At 22.8% G+C, this 16,813-nt stretch overlaps 6 protein-coding genes across 6 annotated transcripts; 3 read left to right on the forward strand and 3 right to left on the reverse strand. All coding sequences in view use genetic code 6, as the record gives it.

Moving 5' to 3' along the window:
* Window positions 1-1,066: 1,066 nt before the first annotated feature.
* On the forward strand, window positions 1,067-3,741 carry TTHERM_00804770 (hypothetical protein; the record flags this gene model as incomplete). The annotated part of the gene is made up of 3 exons (XM_001012426.2): window positions 1,067-2,055; window positions 2,237-2,955; window positions 3,029-3,741. The coding sequence occupies 3 exons, from the start codon at window positions 1,067-1,069 to the stop codon at window positions 3,739-3,741; spliced, it is 2,421 nt and encodes an 806-aa protein (XP_001012426.2).
* Window positions 3,742-4,998: 1,257 nt separating this feature from the next.
* Window positions 4,999-5,430, forward strand: TTHERM_000804779 (hypothetical protein; the record flags this gene model as incomplete). The annotated part of the gene is made up of 1 exon (XM_012796664.1): window positions 4,999-5,430. One exon carries the CDS (start codon window positions 4,999-5,001, stop codon window positions 5,428-5,430), a length of 432 nt encoding a protein of 143 aa, XP_012652118.1.
* Window positions 5,431-6,001: 571 nt separating this feature from the next.
* On the forward strand, window positions 6,002-6,298 carry TTHERM_00804780 (hypothetical protein; the record flags this gene model as incomplete). Its single annotated transcript, XM_001012427.2, has 1 exon — window positions 6,002-6,298. The coding sequence occupies one exon, from the start codon at window positions 6,002-6,004 to the stop codon at window positions 6,296-6,298; it is 297 nt and encodes a 98-aa protein (XP_001012427.2).
* Window positions 6,299-7,282: 984 nt separating this feature from the next.
* Window positions 7,283-12,852, reverse strand: TTHERM_00804790 (intracellular protein transporter USO, putative; the record flags this gene model as incomplete). Its single annotated transcript, XM_001012428.2, has 9 exons — window positions 12,237-12,852; window positions 11,839-12,167; window positions 11,311-11,786; window positions 10,753-10,972; window positions 10,570-10,698; window positions 9,750-10,389; window positions 8,906-9,703; window positions 8,805-8,855; window positions 7,283-8,751 (listed from the first exon to the last, which is right to left on the reverse strand). Exons 1-9 carry the CDS (start codon window positions 12,811-12,813, stop codon window positions 7,283-7,285), a joined length of 4,689 nt encoding a protein of 1,562 aa, XP_001012428.2. The 5' UTR covers window positions 12,814-12,852.
* A 412-nt stretch (window positions 12,853-13,264) lies between these two features.
* On the reverse strand, window positions 13,265-14,854 carry TTHERM_000804799 (intracellular protein transporter USO, putative; the record flags this gene model as incomplete). Its single annotated transcript, XM_012796665.1, has 2 exons — window positions 13,265-14,446; window positions 14,510-14,854. The coding sequence occupies 2 exons, from the start codon at window positions 14,852-14,854 to the stop codon at window positions 13,265-13,267; spliced, it is 1,527 nt and encodes a 508-aa protein (XP_012652119.1).
* A 1,171-nt stretch (window positions 14,855-16,025) lies between these two features.
* On the reverse strand, window positions 16,026-16,613 carry TTHERM_00804800 (hypothetical protein; the record flags this gene model as incomplete). The annotated part of the gene is made up of 1 exon (XM_001012429.4): window positions 16,026-16,613. A coding segment is annotated over one exon (588 nt), but the record flags the coding sequence as incomplete, so codon positions are not given.
* Window positions 16,614-16,813: the final 200 nt, after the last annotated feature.

Genomic DNA, 16,813 nt, shown 5'->3' on the forward strand with positions numbered 1-16,813 from the left:
TCTAATAAAATCTAAATTTTAGAGTATTACAATTAAAAACATGATTATATTCATAAACACAAATTCAATCATATTTTCTTTTGTGGCTATAAATTAAAAATATAATTAATATTATTTGTTGGAAACAAGTATTCAGTAAGCATTCATTATTCTATTCTTAAACAAAAATCTTTCTAATCCTTAAATTCCAATAGAAACTTTAGTATTTCTATAAATACTAATAAAAATGTTTCATTTTAATAAATTATTAATTTGATTGAATTAAAAAAAAATAAATTAACATTTTTCATTAAAAAAAATAAAAATTTTTTTTATTTAAGAATCAAAAAGAATTTTTTAAAAACTTTAGAGATAACCACTAATATATTTCTTTTTTATTTCTCTATTTTTTTTTTATGGATCATAAAATTTAAAACAACAAATAAATGTAAAAATATTTGGATAAAATTATTTGTAAAATATTTAAAATTAATTGTTTCAAACTATTTATTTATTTTTAAAATTTATTAAATAATTTATCAATTTAAATAGAATTGTTACAGAATTGAATTTTTGATGACTTTGTTAGAATAATTATCATTTTATATTCAATTCACAATATTTTTAAAAAATATCCTTAAAAATGTAGATTTATATAATTTTTTGCAATGGTTCAAAAACTAATAAATGAATTTAAGATACCTTAGGATTGATTATTCAGTAAAATTAGCAAAATTTTAGTTAATTTTTCTTGCTTAGTTAAGTTTGCTCTTAAAAAAATATCATTGTATTTTTCAATATATATTATTAAATTAAATTTCTATGGATGTTATTTTTATAATTTAAATCCTTACTCAGAGCAAACTGTTTAATATCTTATTATTTATAGTATAATAATTAGTAATTAAAAATAGCATTAAACGCTTTGGCTTTTATAATAAATTATTAAAAGCTCTTAAAACTTATATTTTTTTGAGAAAACTACTTTAAAACACTCATTTTAACTAATTCATTATAGCTAATTCCATAATTTATTGAAAACACTACTAATTTTTAATCTGATATTGCAAAATTTTAGGAAATAATAATGAATTTTCAAAGTTATCAGCCACAATAACCATATGATAATTATTAAAGAAATAATTCAAGAGGGAACTCTTTTATTCTTAGAAATTCAGGACAGAATATTTTGGGAAATAGAAACAATAATTTTAATCCACCTTAAACTGATTTTAGTAAAATGTATGACAGCAATCCTATGGCTAAGCAGAATTTTATGAATCATTAATAAAAATAAGTTGATTTCAATCAAAGATAGTAGTAATATAATAGCAATATCATAAATTAATCAAATGATATAAGAGCTTAAGAACTAAATTTGCGAAATATAGACAGATTAAATAAAATAAATAGCGAGATACTTAGAAAATAATACATAGATTAAATGAATGATGTCAAAAATGCATAAAATAACTTGCATGCTCCAAAATCTAATGGCTTTAGGCAAAATGAATCATAGCAATCTTTTCATACTGCTTAAAACTAATAGCCTATATCACCTCCAAAAAGATAAATATATTCCTCTGGATAACCAAATTATTAAGAACAGTAAGAAACATAAGATAAAATAAACTAACTATTGTATTAGCCTAATTAATATATACCTTAGCCATATATTCCACAGTTTAATTCTTATCAATAAATACCAAGAAACTTTGAATACCCATTTTATAAAAGAGAATTAGAAGATTACGAAGACAATATAAAACCTGTAAAATAAATTGGAACAGTAATATAAAAATAAAATGAATTAATGGCATAACTTATTAATAAACTTGGCTAAAATAATACTGCCCCTCCACCTAATTAATTTGATTATCAAAAAAGACAATTTGATGAATATGATAGATTTATGAAACTTCACTAAAATTTAATAGATCTTAAGTATTAGCCTTAGGTCTAATAAGTTTAAAATCCCTAACCAGATTCTAATAATAACATGATGGTTTAAATGATGTACCAGTAATAAATGATGCAAGCTCTAATGTATGCATAGCTTTTGAGAAATCAAGATAAGTAATTAAAACAAACATCATTTTTATATTGTTTGATTAGCTTTTAAATAAACATTTAATTAGGTCTTCAAAAGAAACTTTAAAATTAAATTAAATTAATGAAACAATTCTATTTTAAAGAAAGTTTTATTTTACAAATAAATTAAAAATAATTTACAATTTTATGATTAAATTTTTAATAGAAATGATGCCAATAAACAGTAGTAGTCTGTCTTAGATTTATTGAAGTAGTAAAGAAAGGAGGATAATCTTGAACGAATGATAAAATAACTTATAATGTAAAAAGGTGGAAATCTTGAAGAACTTTAAAAAAAGCTAGATGATTTAGCTGGCAGGTAGCCATAGAAGGCTGTTAAATAAAAAAAGCCTGTTATTGAAAGCGATGATGAAGATGATGATGACGAAGATGAAAATGATGATGATGATGAAGACGATGATGATGAAGAAGAATTAGATGAAGCCAAAAAAGCTGAATTGGAAAAATAAAGAAAAGCATAGCTATTAAAAGGAGCAATATAAAAGGTAAAGAAGGTTTGGAATATGAGCAGATTTGCTTTTTTGTTTCTTGGAAATATCAGGGAAAGAGAAAACGAAAGAAGAATAACAGCTTAATAAGGTTTATCTTAAATGTTACAAACTTCTATAAAAGAAGGTTTACTTTGGGTTTTAGTAGCAGCCGAAAAGGGTTTTTCGATAATAAGATAAAAACCAAAAGACGATTTGGATATTATAAATAATGTAACTAAGCTAAAATCTACTTAATTAGAGAGTAGGATAGATAATATTTGCAATATAACTCAATTAATTATAGAAGGTTTGATTGAAAATATTGATATAATTCCAGATAGTATTTCCAAATATTCTGCTATTTTCTTCTAAGAAAAATCCTATCTTCCAGATGGTAATTTTATCATAAAACTTTTAATTATTTACCATTATTTAATAAATAAATAAATAAATAATAATTAAAACAGGACTTATTTCATAGTTTGAAATCGATAGATTAGAATTTAATTAGACATATGGATATATTAGGAATGTTAATAATGAATAAAAATTAATGCTTACAGGTGTTTATTTATTAATCAAAGTTATAATTAATGCAGCCCTTGCTCATCCTTGGTAATTTTAGTAAAAAGATCTTAAACTTAAAGATGATTAGATAACAAAAACCAAATTGCTTATTGTTTGTTCTATTCTTTATCATATTTTTATGGAATACATAAAAAAAACTATAAATCCCATTCAAAATAACACAATGAATATTCCATAGAAGTATAAACCTCAACCTTTGCAATAAACGCTAGTTCATGAATTAGGGAATAAAAATTAACCTGAAAATGGGACAAGATATAATATTGTTACAGGACTTATTGATTACAATAGTCTTTCTACAATTTGGACTCAAAAAGGAGATTGGAGGAATGATATGGTTGAAAAAATCAAATTGTTATTATAAAAAGTTGTTGATAATGCGAATCTCTATGACCAGTAAGTTGAAGCAATGGAGAAGTAAGAATTCATAAAGTAAGCACAACAAGACCAGTTGTTGCTTCCTCCTCATATTAGAAAAACAAATTTTGCATAGTAATTCAATTAAGTTCCACCAAACAATAGTAATAATACTAATCAAAATAATCAGAATAACAATTCAACAGTTGATAACAATAATTAAGCTAATAGCTGATCGATTTAAAAAAGTTAGAAAAATAATTGGCTTGCTGGAATTTTAATTATTAAATAAATGTTTACTAAAATTAATAATTCAAAATTTTAAAAGTTAATAAATTTTTTAGATAGATTATTACCATAATTTGGCAAACATCTAATAAAATTTTATATATTTTATATTATTCTTTAGATTATTTACATTATTTTTTACAAAATGTTATTTGCAAATATTTCCAAGTATAATTATCCTTTGGAATTTATTCATAGAATATTTATAATAATTTTAATCAATCTTATTGCTTAAAAAAATATTTCAGGAATTGATGGAGGGATGCAGAGATAAAAAGGGAGATATTTATTTATTTATTTATTTATTTATTAGTGAAGAAAGAAAAATAAATATTAATAGAAATTTTGTCTTTTATCCTTAGTGAGGTTTTTAAATCCATTAATGTCTTTTAATAATTTATTTTTTCCATATTTTAATCTACCAATTTTCACTTCATCTGACTTAATAATGGTTCTGATATTTCTCTTATTATTTACATATCTGATATTAAATCTTATGCTACTTTTAAATTTATGAATAACATAAAAATTCAAGATAATATTGTAAAATAGAATAATATCTCCTTACTTCATTAGTTTAATTTTGGTATTTTCTACAAAGAATTTGTTAAGGAAAAGTCCAAGTAAATAAAAACTACTTTCATATCTTAAATTTAAATGCTAATCTAAAAATATAAAATTACTAAATATGCCAGCTGTTCTTTAAGATCATTTTTAATCTTCTTTTTAATATTTGATCTTCGCCTTCTCTAAGTTAATGGATAGAATTAATGGAATCAAACTTTTAAAATAAGTGGTTTGGTACGTACCTTGCAATTTATGTAGCTGAAATAATCTTTGTATTATTACCAATAATAATATTATAGCTAAGTTAACTTTCTAGGGATATTTTATGAAGCACATAGTTCTTACCTTTTATCGTTGGAATTTCAAAGACTCTCTTTACTTTAACGACTAAAAATATTCTTTTATTTTATTCCACTGAGTTAGTATTTACACTATCCCTTTCATTAGTATTTGCTATCTTAATAAAGTAAGTAGCCTTTTATAAAATTTGAAAATATGATTTTTAATTGCCAATAGCTAGCAAAGAATAAATAGCTGTTGAAATTAGAAATAGCAATTAAGTTGAATTTAGAAAAAGCAAAGAATATTAATTAGGTAGGGATCAGCAAGTAAATTTCATCAAAAAATAGCAAATAAAATGAAAATAGGAACAGTCTATTAAGGAAATCAAACATTAACAATCAGCGCAATTCATGAAATAGTAATCAAAAATTTTCAAGAAATAATAATTAAAATATTTCAAGAAATGGTTTATCAGTTGAATTTAGAAAAAGCAATTAAACTGAATTAAGAAATAACAAATCAAGCAAATTTAGAATATGCAATCAAAGTAACCAAATTTAAGATTAATGACGAATTAATTTAGGCTAAGTAAAGAAAACTAATAAGTGACAAATAATAATAAGTAATTTATAATAAATGTCGAAAATCTTATGTAATAAAAATACGGATAAAAAGAAATAAAATAATTAATTGCAATATTTTAATTAAATTATTTTTACAAAATCATTTTAAAGTGTGTATTTTACAAATTTATTTTAATATCTGCCTATCATTTTAGTTAATTTGAATAAAAAGAATATATTTGAAAAACAATTACTCAAAAATATTGTTTTTTTATGGTTTAAAAAAATTTTTTTGGCAGCATAATATCTTAAAAACTATTTAAAGCTTATTTTTAATCTTACTATAAATATTTTAAGATAAAACAAATATTATTTGATTGATTTTCGCCTTCTTACTTCTTTCGATATTGCCTTTTAATAAAATGTTTTTTTTAAGCTTTATCCTTTCATTTATAAGATTTTATTAACTAAAATAAATTTTTTCGTTTCTTTTTGTTATAAAAGTTAAGTAATGTTTTTTTCAGTAAGCTAACATTTTCTAACTTTAAAAACGTAAAAAAAATTTAATTAGCTAACTTTTACTCAAAAATCTTTATTAATTCCAAATATCCTAATCTCACCTTGCTAAATATTAACTCATTTATATTGAAATAAGAAAAAATATTAAATTGAATAAGATTATAATTGCTTAAGGGGGGGGGGGTACGAAAAAAAAGTTTTTTTTTAGGTAGCATAGTAAGGTCAATTTTATAATTTTTTAGAATTAAAAATAATTAAAAAACTTTCAAAAAAAAGATGTTAGGCAAAAAATAAAAACTTTAAATATTTTTTTAATAGAAAAAAGGTAGTAAAAACTAAAAAAGTTTAGCAGATATTCAAAACATGCTCTAAAATTAGCAAAAAATGATCGAAACAATAGATAAAAAGCTTGATAAACTTGATAAACTTGATCAACTTGATAAACTTGATAAACTTGATATTATTGATACTCTTTTAGTTTAGCAAACAGAAACTAATAAAAAGCTCGATAAATTGATCGAAATATTGTCAAATGTACATCAAAGATAAGAGGATCACATTTAACAAAATTGAAGAAATATCTACAAAAAAATTTCTAAAAAACCTAAATATATGTTATAACAATTAACCTAAAAATGTCGCTAATCTATTCAAATATAAACAAAATCGATTTTATGAAAATCAATTGCTGCTATAGATTTATTAAGTAAATTTTTTAACATTTTTAAACAAATATTTCAAAAAATATATTTTAAATAAACTTTTTAATAAATAGAAGATGCAAAACTTTAACAACCGTATTGATGCAAATGTCTTTTATAATTTAAGATTTACTAGTTGCTTTAGATTGATTCATTGAATAAATATTAGAAAAATACCTATATACAACTTTAACTTAAAAAAATAGTTCATAAAATCAACCTTAATTGTGCTTTTTATAATTATAAAACAGAAACTTATTCATAAAGAGATTTAATCTTGAGCAAATAGTTTCTTATTTCTACTTATTCGCAATTTGAAAGTTCACTTCCGCCAACAAGATCGAAGCAGTAGATATCTCAGATGGATCTATAATTATCATATATAAACTTTAATCACTTAATCAAAAAATAATATTATTAATTAAATTTGTTTACTAGAATTTGTGTTACTTACTTACTTAATACTTTAAAATATAATTTTTTTAATTTACCTTTGCTTATTCAATGTTTTTAATGAATTATTCCATTTTAATTTACTATTTTTTATGGCTTTAATATACATTTTTCTAATTATTTACATATTGATCTGTTAATTCTCTCTTCTATGAGTTTAGTAGTATTGCTAATATTTTTGAGTTATATATATTATTCTGATTATTATTTCATTTTTATAGATAATTTCATTTGATTTTAAATAAATTTTTTATATTTTTATCACGATAGTTGATGAAAATAGTAAATAAATATTTCAATAAATTAAGTAATACAACAAATAAATAAAATACAGATCATAAGCGTTATGAAAATTAGTATCTTAGAATTATTCTCAAAAATTGCTTGAAATTTATATTGTAAATCACTATCCTTTTTATTGTATGCTATTACTTTTAAGACTTCCTTGATCAACATTATTATGTTAGTCTTAAGTATGATCTGACTGAGCAGATATTTATTTTTTAGATTTTAAATATTGAATAATTTTTATTATTGATTACTTAAAAAAAATGATTATTTCTCTAATTTGGCGAAGAAGAACTTATATAAAGAAACTTAATATCAGCACAGATGTAAATATAATAGACAAAATTCTCTTATCTTTTAAATAAGTTAAACCTAACATAAGACCAAGCTAAAGAGTCGTCAATGTTATACTCTCTAAGATTTATTTTTATTTAAACTAAGAAATTTTTTTTAAATAGCATCTTGATATAAAGAAGACAACAAATTTAATGATTTGTAAAGAAATAAGAATGAATATTTAATCTTAGTAGTTCTCATAGAAAAAAGCTATTACAACAGTAAAGATAATTCTTTCTAGAAGGAATAAGAAAAAACATTTTAGCAATATTTTGCTAAAAGGATAATTTAAAGTAACTTCTCCTTTATCAGTGGCACTTTTCTTAAACTGACTCTAATTGTGTTGTCTAATATCAGTTTCGTTTTTAGCATCTATAATTTAGATATCTAACTATTTTGTATTAAGTTCACTTCTATTTGTTGAATTCAAAACAAAGCTATCAATAATCTTATCATTATATTATACGTTTATTTCTTTATCTGCTAGCTATTGTTAAGCTGAATTATTTGGTTTAATTGGCTAAATCATTGGACTTTCAAAATCACTTTAGGCATCTTAATTTCTTTTGAATAGACTGGAGTTTCGTTGCCTAGATTCTACATCAGTAAGAGCATCTATAAATTATAAATCTTGCTGCTTTTAATTTAATTCACTTGCATTACTAGAATTCAAAGAAAAGCTATCTAACAATTTATTTTTCATTAAAGCGTTCGTTTACTAATTTAACAGCTATTCAGGCGAATTATTAGTTTCATGATATTTTTAAATGGGGCTTTCAGTTTCAGTTTTCTAATACTCTTATAAAAGCGCTTAGTTTTATTATTAATGCTCTTATTTTTTATAATCTTAATCAACTTATTTTGTTTATTCTTCTTTTTTTTATGATGTTTCATTGATTTTATTTTCATTTTTCTAATCATGTTCAGTTCCATTAAAAGAAGCTGAGAAATTTAAATCTTCCATCACCTTCTAATAGATGTTTTCTTTTCCATTCTTTGAATGAGGGCTACTATCATGTGTTTTATCTTCTCCTTTGTTTTAAATTTTATTCTAAAGCTGTTTATTAATAACCATTCTCCTTAAATCTACTTTCTCTGTCTTCTTTATTAGGTTTTTAATGGATTAATTTTCTTCATGCTTTAGATTTCTTGAATCATCTGTTTCTCTATGAGGTGATGCTTAAAGCTAAGAATCTTCTATTTTTATTGGATTTTGTTTTGAAAAGATGATTTGTGTTTCTCCTTTTTCTTAAAATACAAATTTTCAATATTATTTGCTTAATATTTAATAAATAATTTACTGTCTTTACTGGGATCTTAATATTACTACTTATCTTCATCAATTTCTGAAACTAAAAAAGAATAATAATAAATTATCAATTAATATTAAATTCAATAATACCTGTTTATTGTTAATCGAACATGCTTTATTCTTAATATTTTACAAGTATGAGTATATTCCTGATAGTAACTGCTTTTAAAATAATAAATATTAAAAAACCTAATATTAATTAAGCCTTAGCTGATGAGTTATAATCGAAAAAGGATATACAAGCAAATAAATTAATCAATAGCTCTTATATAGCAAAAAAATTGATAAAAGTAGTGATTAATAGCAAGCTTTAATAATAAAACTTTTTCTTTAAATTTCTAACGAAGTAGTGTATTTCTTAAACAAGATTAATAGTACCTATTATTACCATTATCACAATAGTATTAGTAAAAAAATAAGGACTTTTCTATTCAACTAAAAATTTAGGGTTTATATTAACATTTTACTCTACTTCGAAATCAACCTTAGAAATCTAGTAGTTAAATAGGTTGTAAATTTGAAGAGATCTTAAAATGGTATCGACTTCAAGAGGGAAGTAATAGTTGATAAACCTAAAATAGCTTAGTGTTTAATAAGTGTAAATTAAAACAGCTAATTTGAAAAGCCTCTTTTTTAAGAATACTACTCTAAAAAGCTACTTTGATATGGCAATGATATGTAGAGTAAGAATTGCAAATATCACTTAACTAGATAAGTAATCATATTAACAAATTTCATCTAAGTAATCTGTAGATTAATCAGGAGATAAGCATATGTTTACATACTATTTTGATGTTTAAAGTAGTTATCTGTTTCCTACACATTAACCACAAGAAGTATAACTTTCATCATAACACTTTGAACATGTTCTGTGACACTAAAAGATGTCTAAAAATAAAAAATTAATTAATTTAAAAAAAAAATTTTTAATTACCTGATTTAGCTAATTTTGATTCCGAAGGGTAGGGAATACACTTATTGATAATCTCATTAAATATAAACCCTTTATCACATGATGTACAATAATCCTCCTGATATTTACAGGTTAAACAGTTTGAAGAGCATTGTTTGCACATTTTTTGATTGAAAGAGAAGAACTGATTAGTAGGACAAAGTTAACATTAACCATTTTCATCTAATGTATAAAGATCTGAGCATAAAGTACAAACTTTTTGGGAGTTTTAATCTAAAGCTAAGCATCCTTGCATAGCATCGCTTTAATCAATGCACTAATTTTCAGATAAAAACTAATTGCTTAAGCATTAGGTGCAAAAATCTGGTGAATTCACACAAGCAAGGCAATCAGATGAACAAGGCTAGCATTGATTAGATTAATCCATATAGTACCCTATTTAACATTAATAGCAAGTATCTTAATAGCAAATTCTGCACCCAAGCATAGTCTGATAGCATTAATCGCTTTCATAGCATGTATTACCGATTAATATATAATCTAAACTACATTTAGTGCATTAGTTTTAACCAGGACCAGTACATTAGCTACATTTTCCATAGCACTCAAGGCATTAACCTTCAGATTAATAATATCCTAAAGGGCAACCGCTCAAACAAACCTAATTATAAGATATTTGAAATTATTTTAATACACTTAAGTCAAAAAAATTAATAATCAAAAATAATAAAAAAAAGCAAATAATTGCTTTATTAATTTTAATAACCAATTTTTTAGTTTAGCTAGCTAGATGTTGTGTGGATTTAAATATAATTTTTTTTAATTAATAGTAAATGCTTACTCTGTTTGGATTTTTGATGAATCCATTAGGACAGCTATCAACAAGATTCCCTTGATAGAGGGCTTAGTTGCCTTCTATTTAAACTGAGCAATCTTCACCTCCTTAGCCATCTATGCAAATGCAAACGCCCTTTTTTATATAAATTAAATTTAATTAAATGAGCAAATTAAGTATAAGATTTACATCTATGCAAAATCCTTTTTGACTACAGCTATTAGGGCAAAATTTTTTGAAGAAACAATAAGGTTAAAATCTAGTTGGGCATTATATATATCCTTGATTTTCTTCATTAGATATTTAAATCATTTAACCAGGATATTTACAGATGTATTGCTACCCTGTTATTGTGCTAATTTGCAGTGTCCCATCATTTAAACAAATAGTCTTGTAACATCTTGTGTTTCTATTAAGTTTTTAAATTGTTGATTAGATTTCATTTAATTCGTTATTTTATTTTTTTGTTTATAAATTTTATTTTAATTTAATTTTTGTTTGTATTCTATTAAAATTTGTGATTGAAAATGTGTTTTTTAAAATTAGTGTGAATTTATAGAATTTTTATGGAAATTTGTTTTTTTGACTTAAAAATTATTAAATTTAATAATTTTTTATTGATTTTTCTTGATTCGAAAAATTGCTAAAAAGTGATTCAAATATTTGATTGATTAATTAATAATTATTTAAAAAAATGTAACTTTTATTAATAATTGTAATTTTTTATAATCTAATTCATTAATTTACCCGTAAGCACTTAAAAATGGATTTGAAATTGTACTTTTTTGATAGCTTGATCTTATACATTTAGATAAAGGACTATACTATTCTCCTGTATACTAAATTGGATCAACATTTGTTAGTGTACAATATTACGTGTCTTAGATTTCAAAAGATTAACAAGTTTCAAGATCTGTCTCTTTTGAAGGCAACATAGCTTTTCCATGTCCATTAACATCACAATCGAATGTCCTATTATTTGAGGCATAATTAAATTCTTCAAATTAAATACTTGGGTCTAAACACGTATTTTGTATAAATGAGCAACCTTAATTCAAACCCCATCCCGAGAATTTTACAAGATTATCATTAACTTCTAAATAATAACCAATATCTCTAAGCATAGCAGTGGTAAATTAACTGAAGTCACTCTCTAAGTTAAAAATATAAGGATTCATCACTTCATCAAAAATAGCTAATCTAGTCCAATGATTACTCAAATCCTAAAATATATTTTTTAAATTCTATGTAAATTACATGTGAAAATAAAAATACTTTCTCTAATGGCATTCCAGATATTTATTGACAAGAAAAATGCCTTTAAAATAGTCTATTGACATTATCTGTCTATAACAAGTAATAATCTACTCCGTTTATTTGATCTTAATCTAGAGCTTAAATAAACCAATCTCCAAAAGCTTAATTAGTTTTTGGATCAATCCATTGATTAATTGAACTAAATGAGAATCCAAGCACATGAATCAATTCATGAGATAAGACATTCTAGAACATATATCCATATTTTTATATGTATTTATCATTAATATAAGCTGAATTAATGCTGATTCTTCCCATTGTAGGCATTTGATCAAATTAACAACTTACTTTAAATTAATTTTTGAAAAAAATATGTTATTTTTATTTATTTATTTTTTGATTATTTTTAATCTTACTTGCATTTGCAACCATGGTTGTGGTATCGTTGTAGAAAGATACTACCATTATAAATAAATCAGCATCATTAACGCTGTTTGGGCTAACTACCATATCACTGTAAGGAATATCATAGCACAAATCAGTTGTAGGTTCAATAGTTATTGGGCTTTACCTACTATTAACTTTTACTAAGGATGAAATAAATAGCTTAGCTGCTTCGCATACATTTTTGACTAGAGTTTTTTCTTGTTGAGTTAGTGTACTGTTGTTATCGATTAGTGAATAATCATAAGCTATTCTTAATTTTTAAGGTGCTTGCTGAATACTTCTTTTTTATATCTAATCTGAATCTCCTTAATATACATTTTTTAGTGAATTTGAATTCGATTCATTCAAATATTAATGTTTATAACTAGCCTCGTTATGCAATTAGCTACGAACTGTATAAAATAAGGAGCTATACAAAAGTATTTTAAGCATTAAAATGCTCATATCGATTTTCATTTACTAGTAGAACTAACTTATATGTTTTGTTTTTTTTCTCCTCTATTTTAATTATCTTTTTTAATATCTCTAATATATTATTAAAAGCATAAAGGTAATCAATCTCTAATAATTAAGTTGAAATGTATTAATTAAATGATCTTTACAAACACTGCAAGAACGAACATATTTACTTTATTTTAAACTTTTTATGTGTTTTGCTAAAAAACAGATTTTATAAGATAGATTGCAATTTTTAAAAAAAGACTATAATTCATTTAAACACTCAAAAAACAAAAAAAAATTGTAAAAATAAAAATTAAACACTAAAAAATATAAAATTGTTGATTTTTAATTTCCTCTTTACTCAAAAATGTTACTTAGTTCTAAAATTCAATGTAACTTAATAAATTAATCAAGTAAAATATCTAACCATTTTTTAATAAAACAGAAAGTATTTTTAAATCATTTGTTTTTTAGATGGTTCAAGCAAGCATGAATGAAAAAGAATAATAAAAATTATATAACTAATAAAATACATTAATTAAATTTTACAATAATCTCAAAAAATATTATTATTATTTTGATAGCCTTAACTATTTTCATACGTTGTATAATAACTATTATTGTTATTGTTTTATTTGACGTTATTATAACTGGAGTTTTTTTTAGAATCAAATGCACTATAATTTGAAAGGAAATTTTTATTTTCGCTTTTAATAAGCTCCATTTCATCTTTAAGCTCTTAGATTTAACTAATGAGATCTGTGTATATTTCATTCCATTACTGTTTTAACAATTTATATTTATTTTACTTTTCGTACAGTTTATCTTTGTAAATATTTAATTTATTTTTCAGATAAATATTTTCAGATTCGAGGTCTTTCAGTTTGGAAAGATCATTTTACCAGTCAACTACTTTTGTATTTATTTTAGTCAGCTGTTCTCTGAAGGTATTTTCTTTTTGAATTATTATTCTGTCTTTTTCCTCAAGCTCACTTCTTAAAGACTCTATTTCTAAAATAAATTGGTCTCTTTCTTATGAGCTCATAGAGTAATCTCTATTATTGCTATTTTAAAGATACTCATTTGTTTTTTTGAGTTTTTCAATGTTTTTCCTTAGACTACTAATTTCTAATTCAGCAAGATCGCCCTTTTCCTTTAAAATACTTTTTAACTCCTCTAAGTTCTTTTTGAGTTGCTCATTTTAGAAGAATATTTCTGAATTACTTTGGCTGCTTGTCATTATTTAAGCTGATAATTATTAATTTTTTTCATTCAGTAGGCGGTTTTCTTATTCAATAAAGTTATATTTCTCTTGCAAGCTTTTCAATTAAATTTAAGCCTCTTTATCATGTATTGCTTCCTCCTAAAAATTATAAAGCTTTTATAAAGACTCTCTAGCAATTTTTTGTTATTCATTCAATTCTTGCATTAATTTAATTTCATTCTCTTAGTAATTTTTAATCTTATTATGCAACTATTCTAAGATGCCTTCAATTTCCTCTTATTTTCTTATTTGTTTAGACAAAGATTTTTTATCTTTCTATTCTTCCTTTACTAATTCCTTCATCAGCTTTATTTTTTTCTTTTAAATTTCAATTTATTCTTCCATATCCATAATTTTTGTTTTCAAATCCACTTTTTCTCTATATAACTTTTAAATAGATGTTATCCTTCCTCTTGAAGCACTCCTATTTTTTGTCACAATTCTATCAGAAGGAGAAGAATCTTTATTTTGCAGCTAGTATTTTTAATTTCAAGTATTAATTTTTATTTGATTAGACTCTAAAATAAAATGACTTACAATACTTCCTTTCTTCATCGTCTGTAAATTTTTCTTTGACTTAGATAGGGAGCATTCTCTTTATATTCTAGATTAATTTATAGTACTATTGTTGTTAGAATTGCTTGCAAGAATTTTATTCCTTCCTTTTGATCTGCTTTAGGGTTATTGTCTGTAAACCTAACCATTCATTTATCTATTTTCTTTATTCTTTCTTGAATGAGAACGTTCTGAAGCATTATTGCTGCTTTAAGAAATAAATTAATTAACTCTATCATATCTATCGACAGATAAGCTTGAACTATTTGATGATGAGTTAGAAAATTATCTTAATAAATTCCTAGCTCTACTTTCCAAAGATTGCATATTAAACTAATTACTAATATTTGATACTTAATTTATTCAAATTCAAAAAATTATTGGTTGATTTTTATATCTATTAATGATATTTCAATAATTTAACAAGACCTTATCAAATTTTGAAGGTAACATAATTGATATTCAAAATTTAATCAAAAAAATAAAAAAGTATTAACAGATTTTGAATATTATATCATTTTTTAATAATATTTATAAAAGCTATAACATTTGTTTAACTTTTTATTATTCAAAATTTATAAATAATGTTTTATTTATTTTTTTAAATAATCAAAGCGAAATGTTTTATCCTCAAAAATAAAAGAATTTTGTAAAAATTAAATATTTATTAGAATAATTTTATTTTCAATAAATCTATTTAATGTAAATTAATTTTATTAAAATAATAAATAAAAGAATAAATAAATAAATATCTTATTATTTTAAATGTTAATTTTGAGAAAAAGGTATCAAAACTTACAAATGATGATTGTTACTATTTTGAATAAGTAAGATAAATTTAGATTATTTAGAATACTAAAATTTAATCAATAAATTAAATCTATAAATAAATATATCTTACTTTTTTCATATAAATATGTAATTAGGCTAAGTATTTTCTAAGCTTTTTTTTGATATAAAAAAAATAAAATTATGCATTTTCAAAACACTGAATTAATTAAATAATAAATAGAACCACACTATATTACCAAATTAAATTAAAGGTACAAATAAAAAAATAGTTATAGGATATTACTTTCATTAATAATCAAAAGTAATCCAAATAATTAATTATTTATTACCAATAGATAGATGTTAATAAAAAATTTATGTATGATTTTAATAATTGTAAAAATTAGTATTGACATTTCTTAATTAATTAGCATGATATCAATTAAAAATAAATTATGAATTGCTTTATTGCTAGTATTTTTTTTTTTATATGATAATATGGAATTTTGTATAAACAGAGAAGTAATTTTATTGATAATATTATAAACTATAAAGAAGCAGTTAGAAGCATATTTATATAAAGTATTTTTAAATTTTAATGAAAACAGTAAATAAATCTATGAAGACCTATAAAAACCAATTTTATCTATAATGTATTGTTTGTTTGTTTGTTCTTTAAATTTAAGTAAGTAGTAGAGTCAATAAATATGGAGTAAATTAGCTAATTTCAAGATTAACTAGGGGTAATTATTTACTAAGGTTTCTACTCTTCTTCGTATTCTAATGTCTGAAGAAATTTTTAATCACTAGAGTTATTAACTACATTAGCAGGTATTTGAAGTACAAATTTATATTTAGTAACACCATCTTCTACAACTGTGGTTTAATTCAGTAACAAGTTAACCTTTTAAACGATTTATTGATTATCACCCCATTAAAATAGAATTTATGGAGACTATACATTAGAATTAGAATAAGCTAATAGCTTTTAAAGTTTTTGGCATCCTGCAGTAGTCCCTTAACCATTCTAAGTTTAAAAAAGAAAGTAATTGCCTTAGCTATCTTATGAATTTTAGATCTGAACTTAAGAATTGAAGCAGCAATAATCCAAGTTAGAAGCTGCTAGCTACTTAACACATTCTTCAGTGTTTTTAGCAGTTGCAACAATGTTCCAGTCACTCATTTAAGTTCTGTCGTGAAGAGGAGAGCAATAGTAAAGGTTGAGTAAAATTAAAATATAAGTTAATTGCTTCATTTTAACAAACTATAGATTTTGTTTAATAAATATTTGTTTGGTTTAATTTATTTACACACAAATTAGAAGCTATGAAATCTATATTTATTATGAAGAGTAAAGCTAAAAAAATAATAAGTAAAATAAGTAATAAAAATACAAACAAACATGATTGGTCCACCCCATTTACATATATAAATATATATTAAATTTAACCAATCAGACAAACAAAATATACTAACTATAAAAAATTAGCTAACTAAATACTTAAAATATTACCT

The sequence above is a fragment of the Tetrahymena thermophila genome, assembly GCF_000189635.1.
Source record: "Tetrahymena thermophila SB210 genomic scaffold scf_8254712, whole genome shotgun sequence".
In the NCBI taxonomy this organism is placed as follows: Eukaryota; Ciliophora; class Oligohymenophorea; order Hymenostomatida; family Tetrahymenidae; genus Tetrahymena; species Tetrahymena thermophila.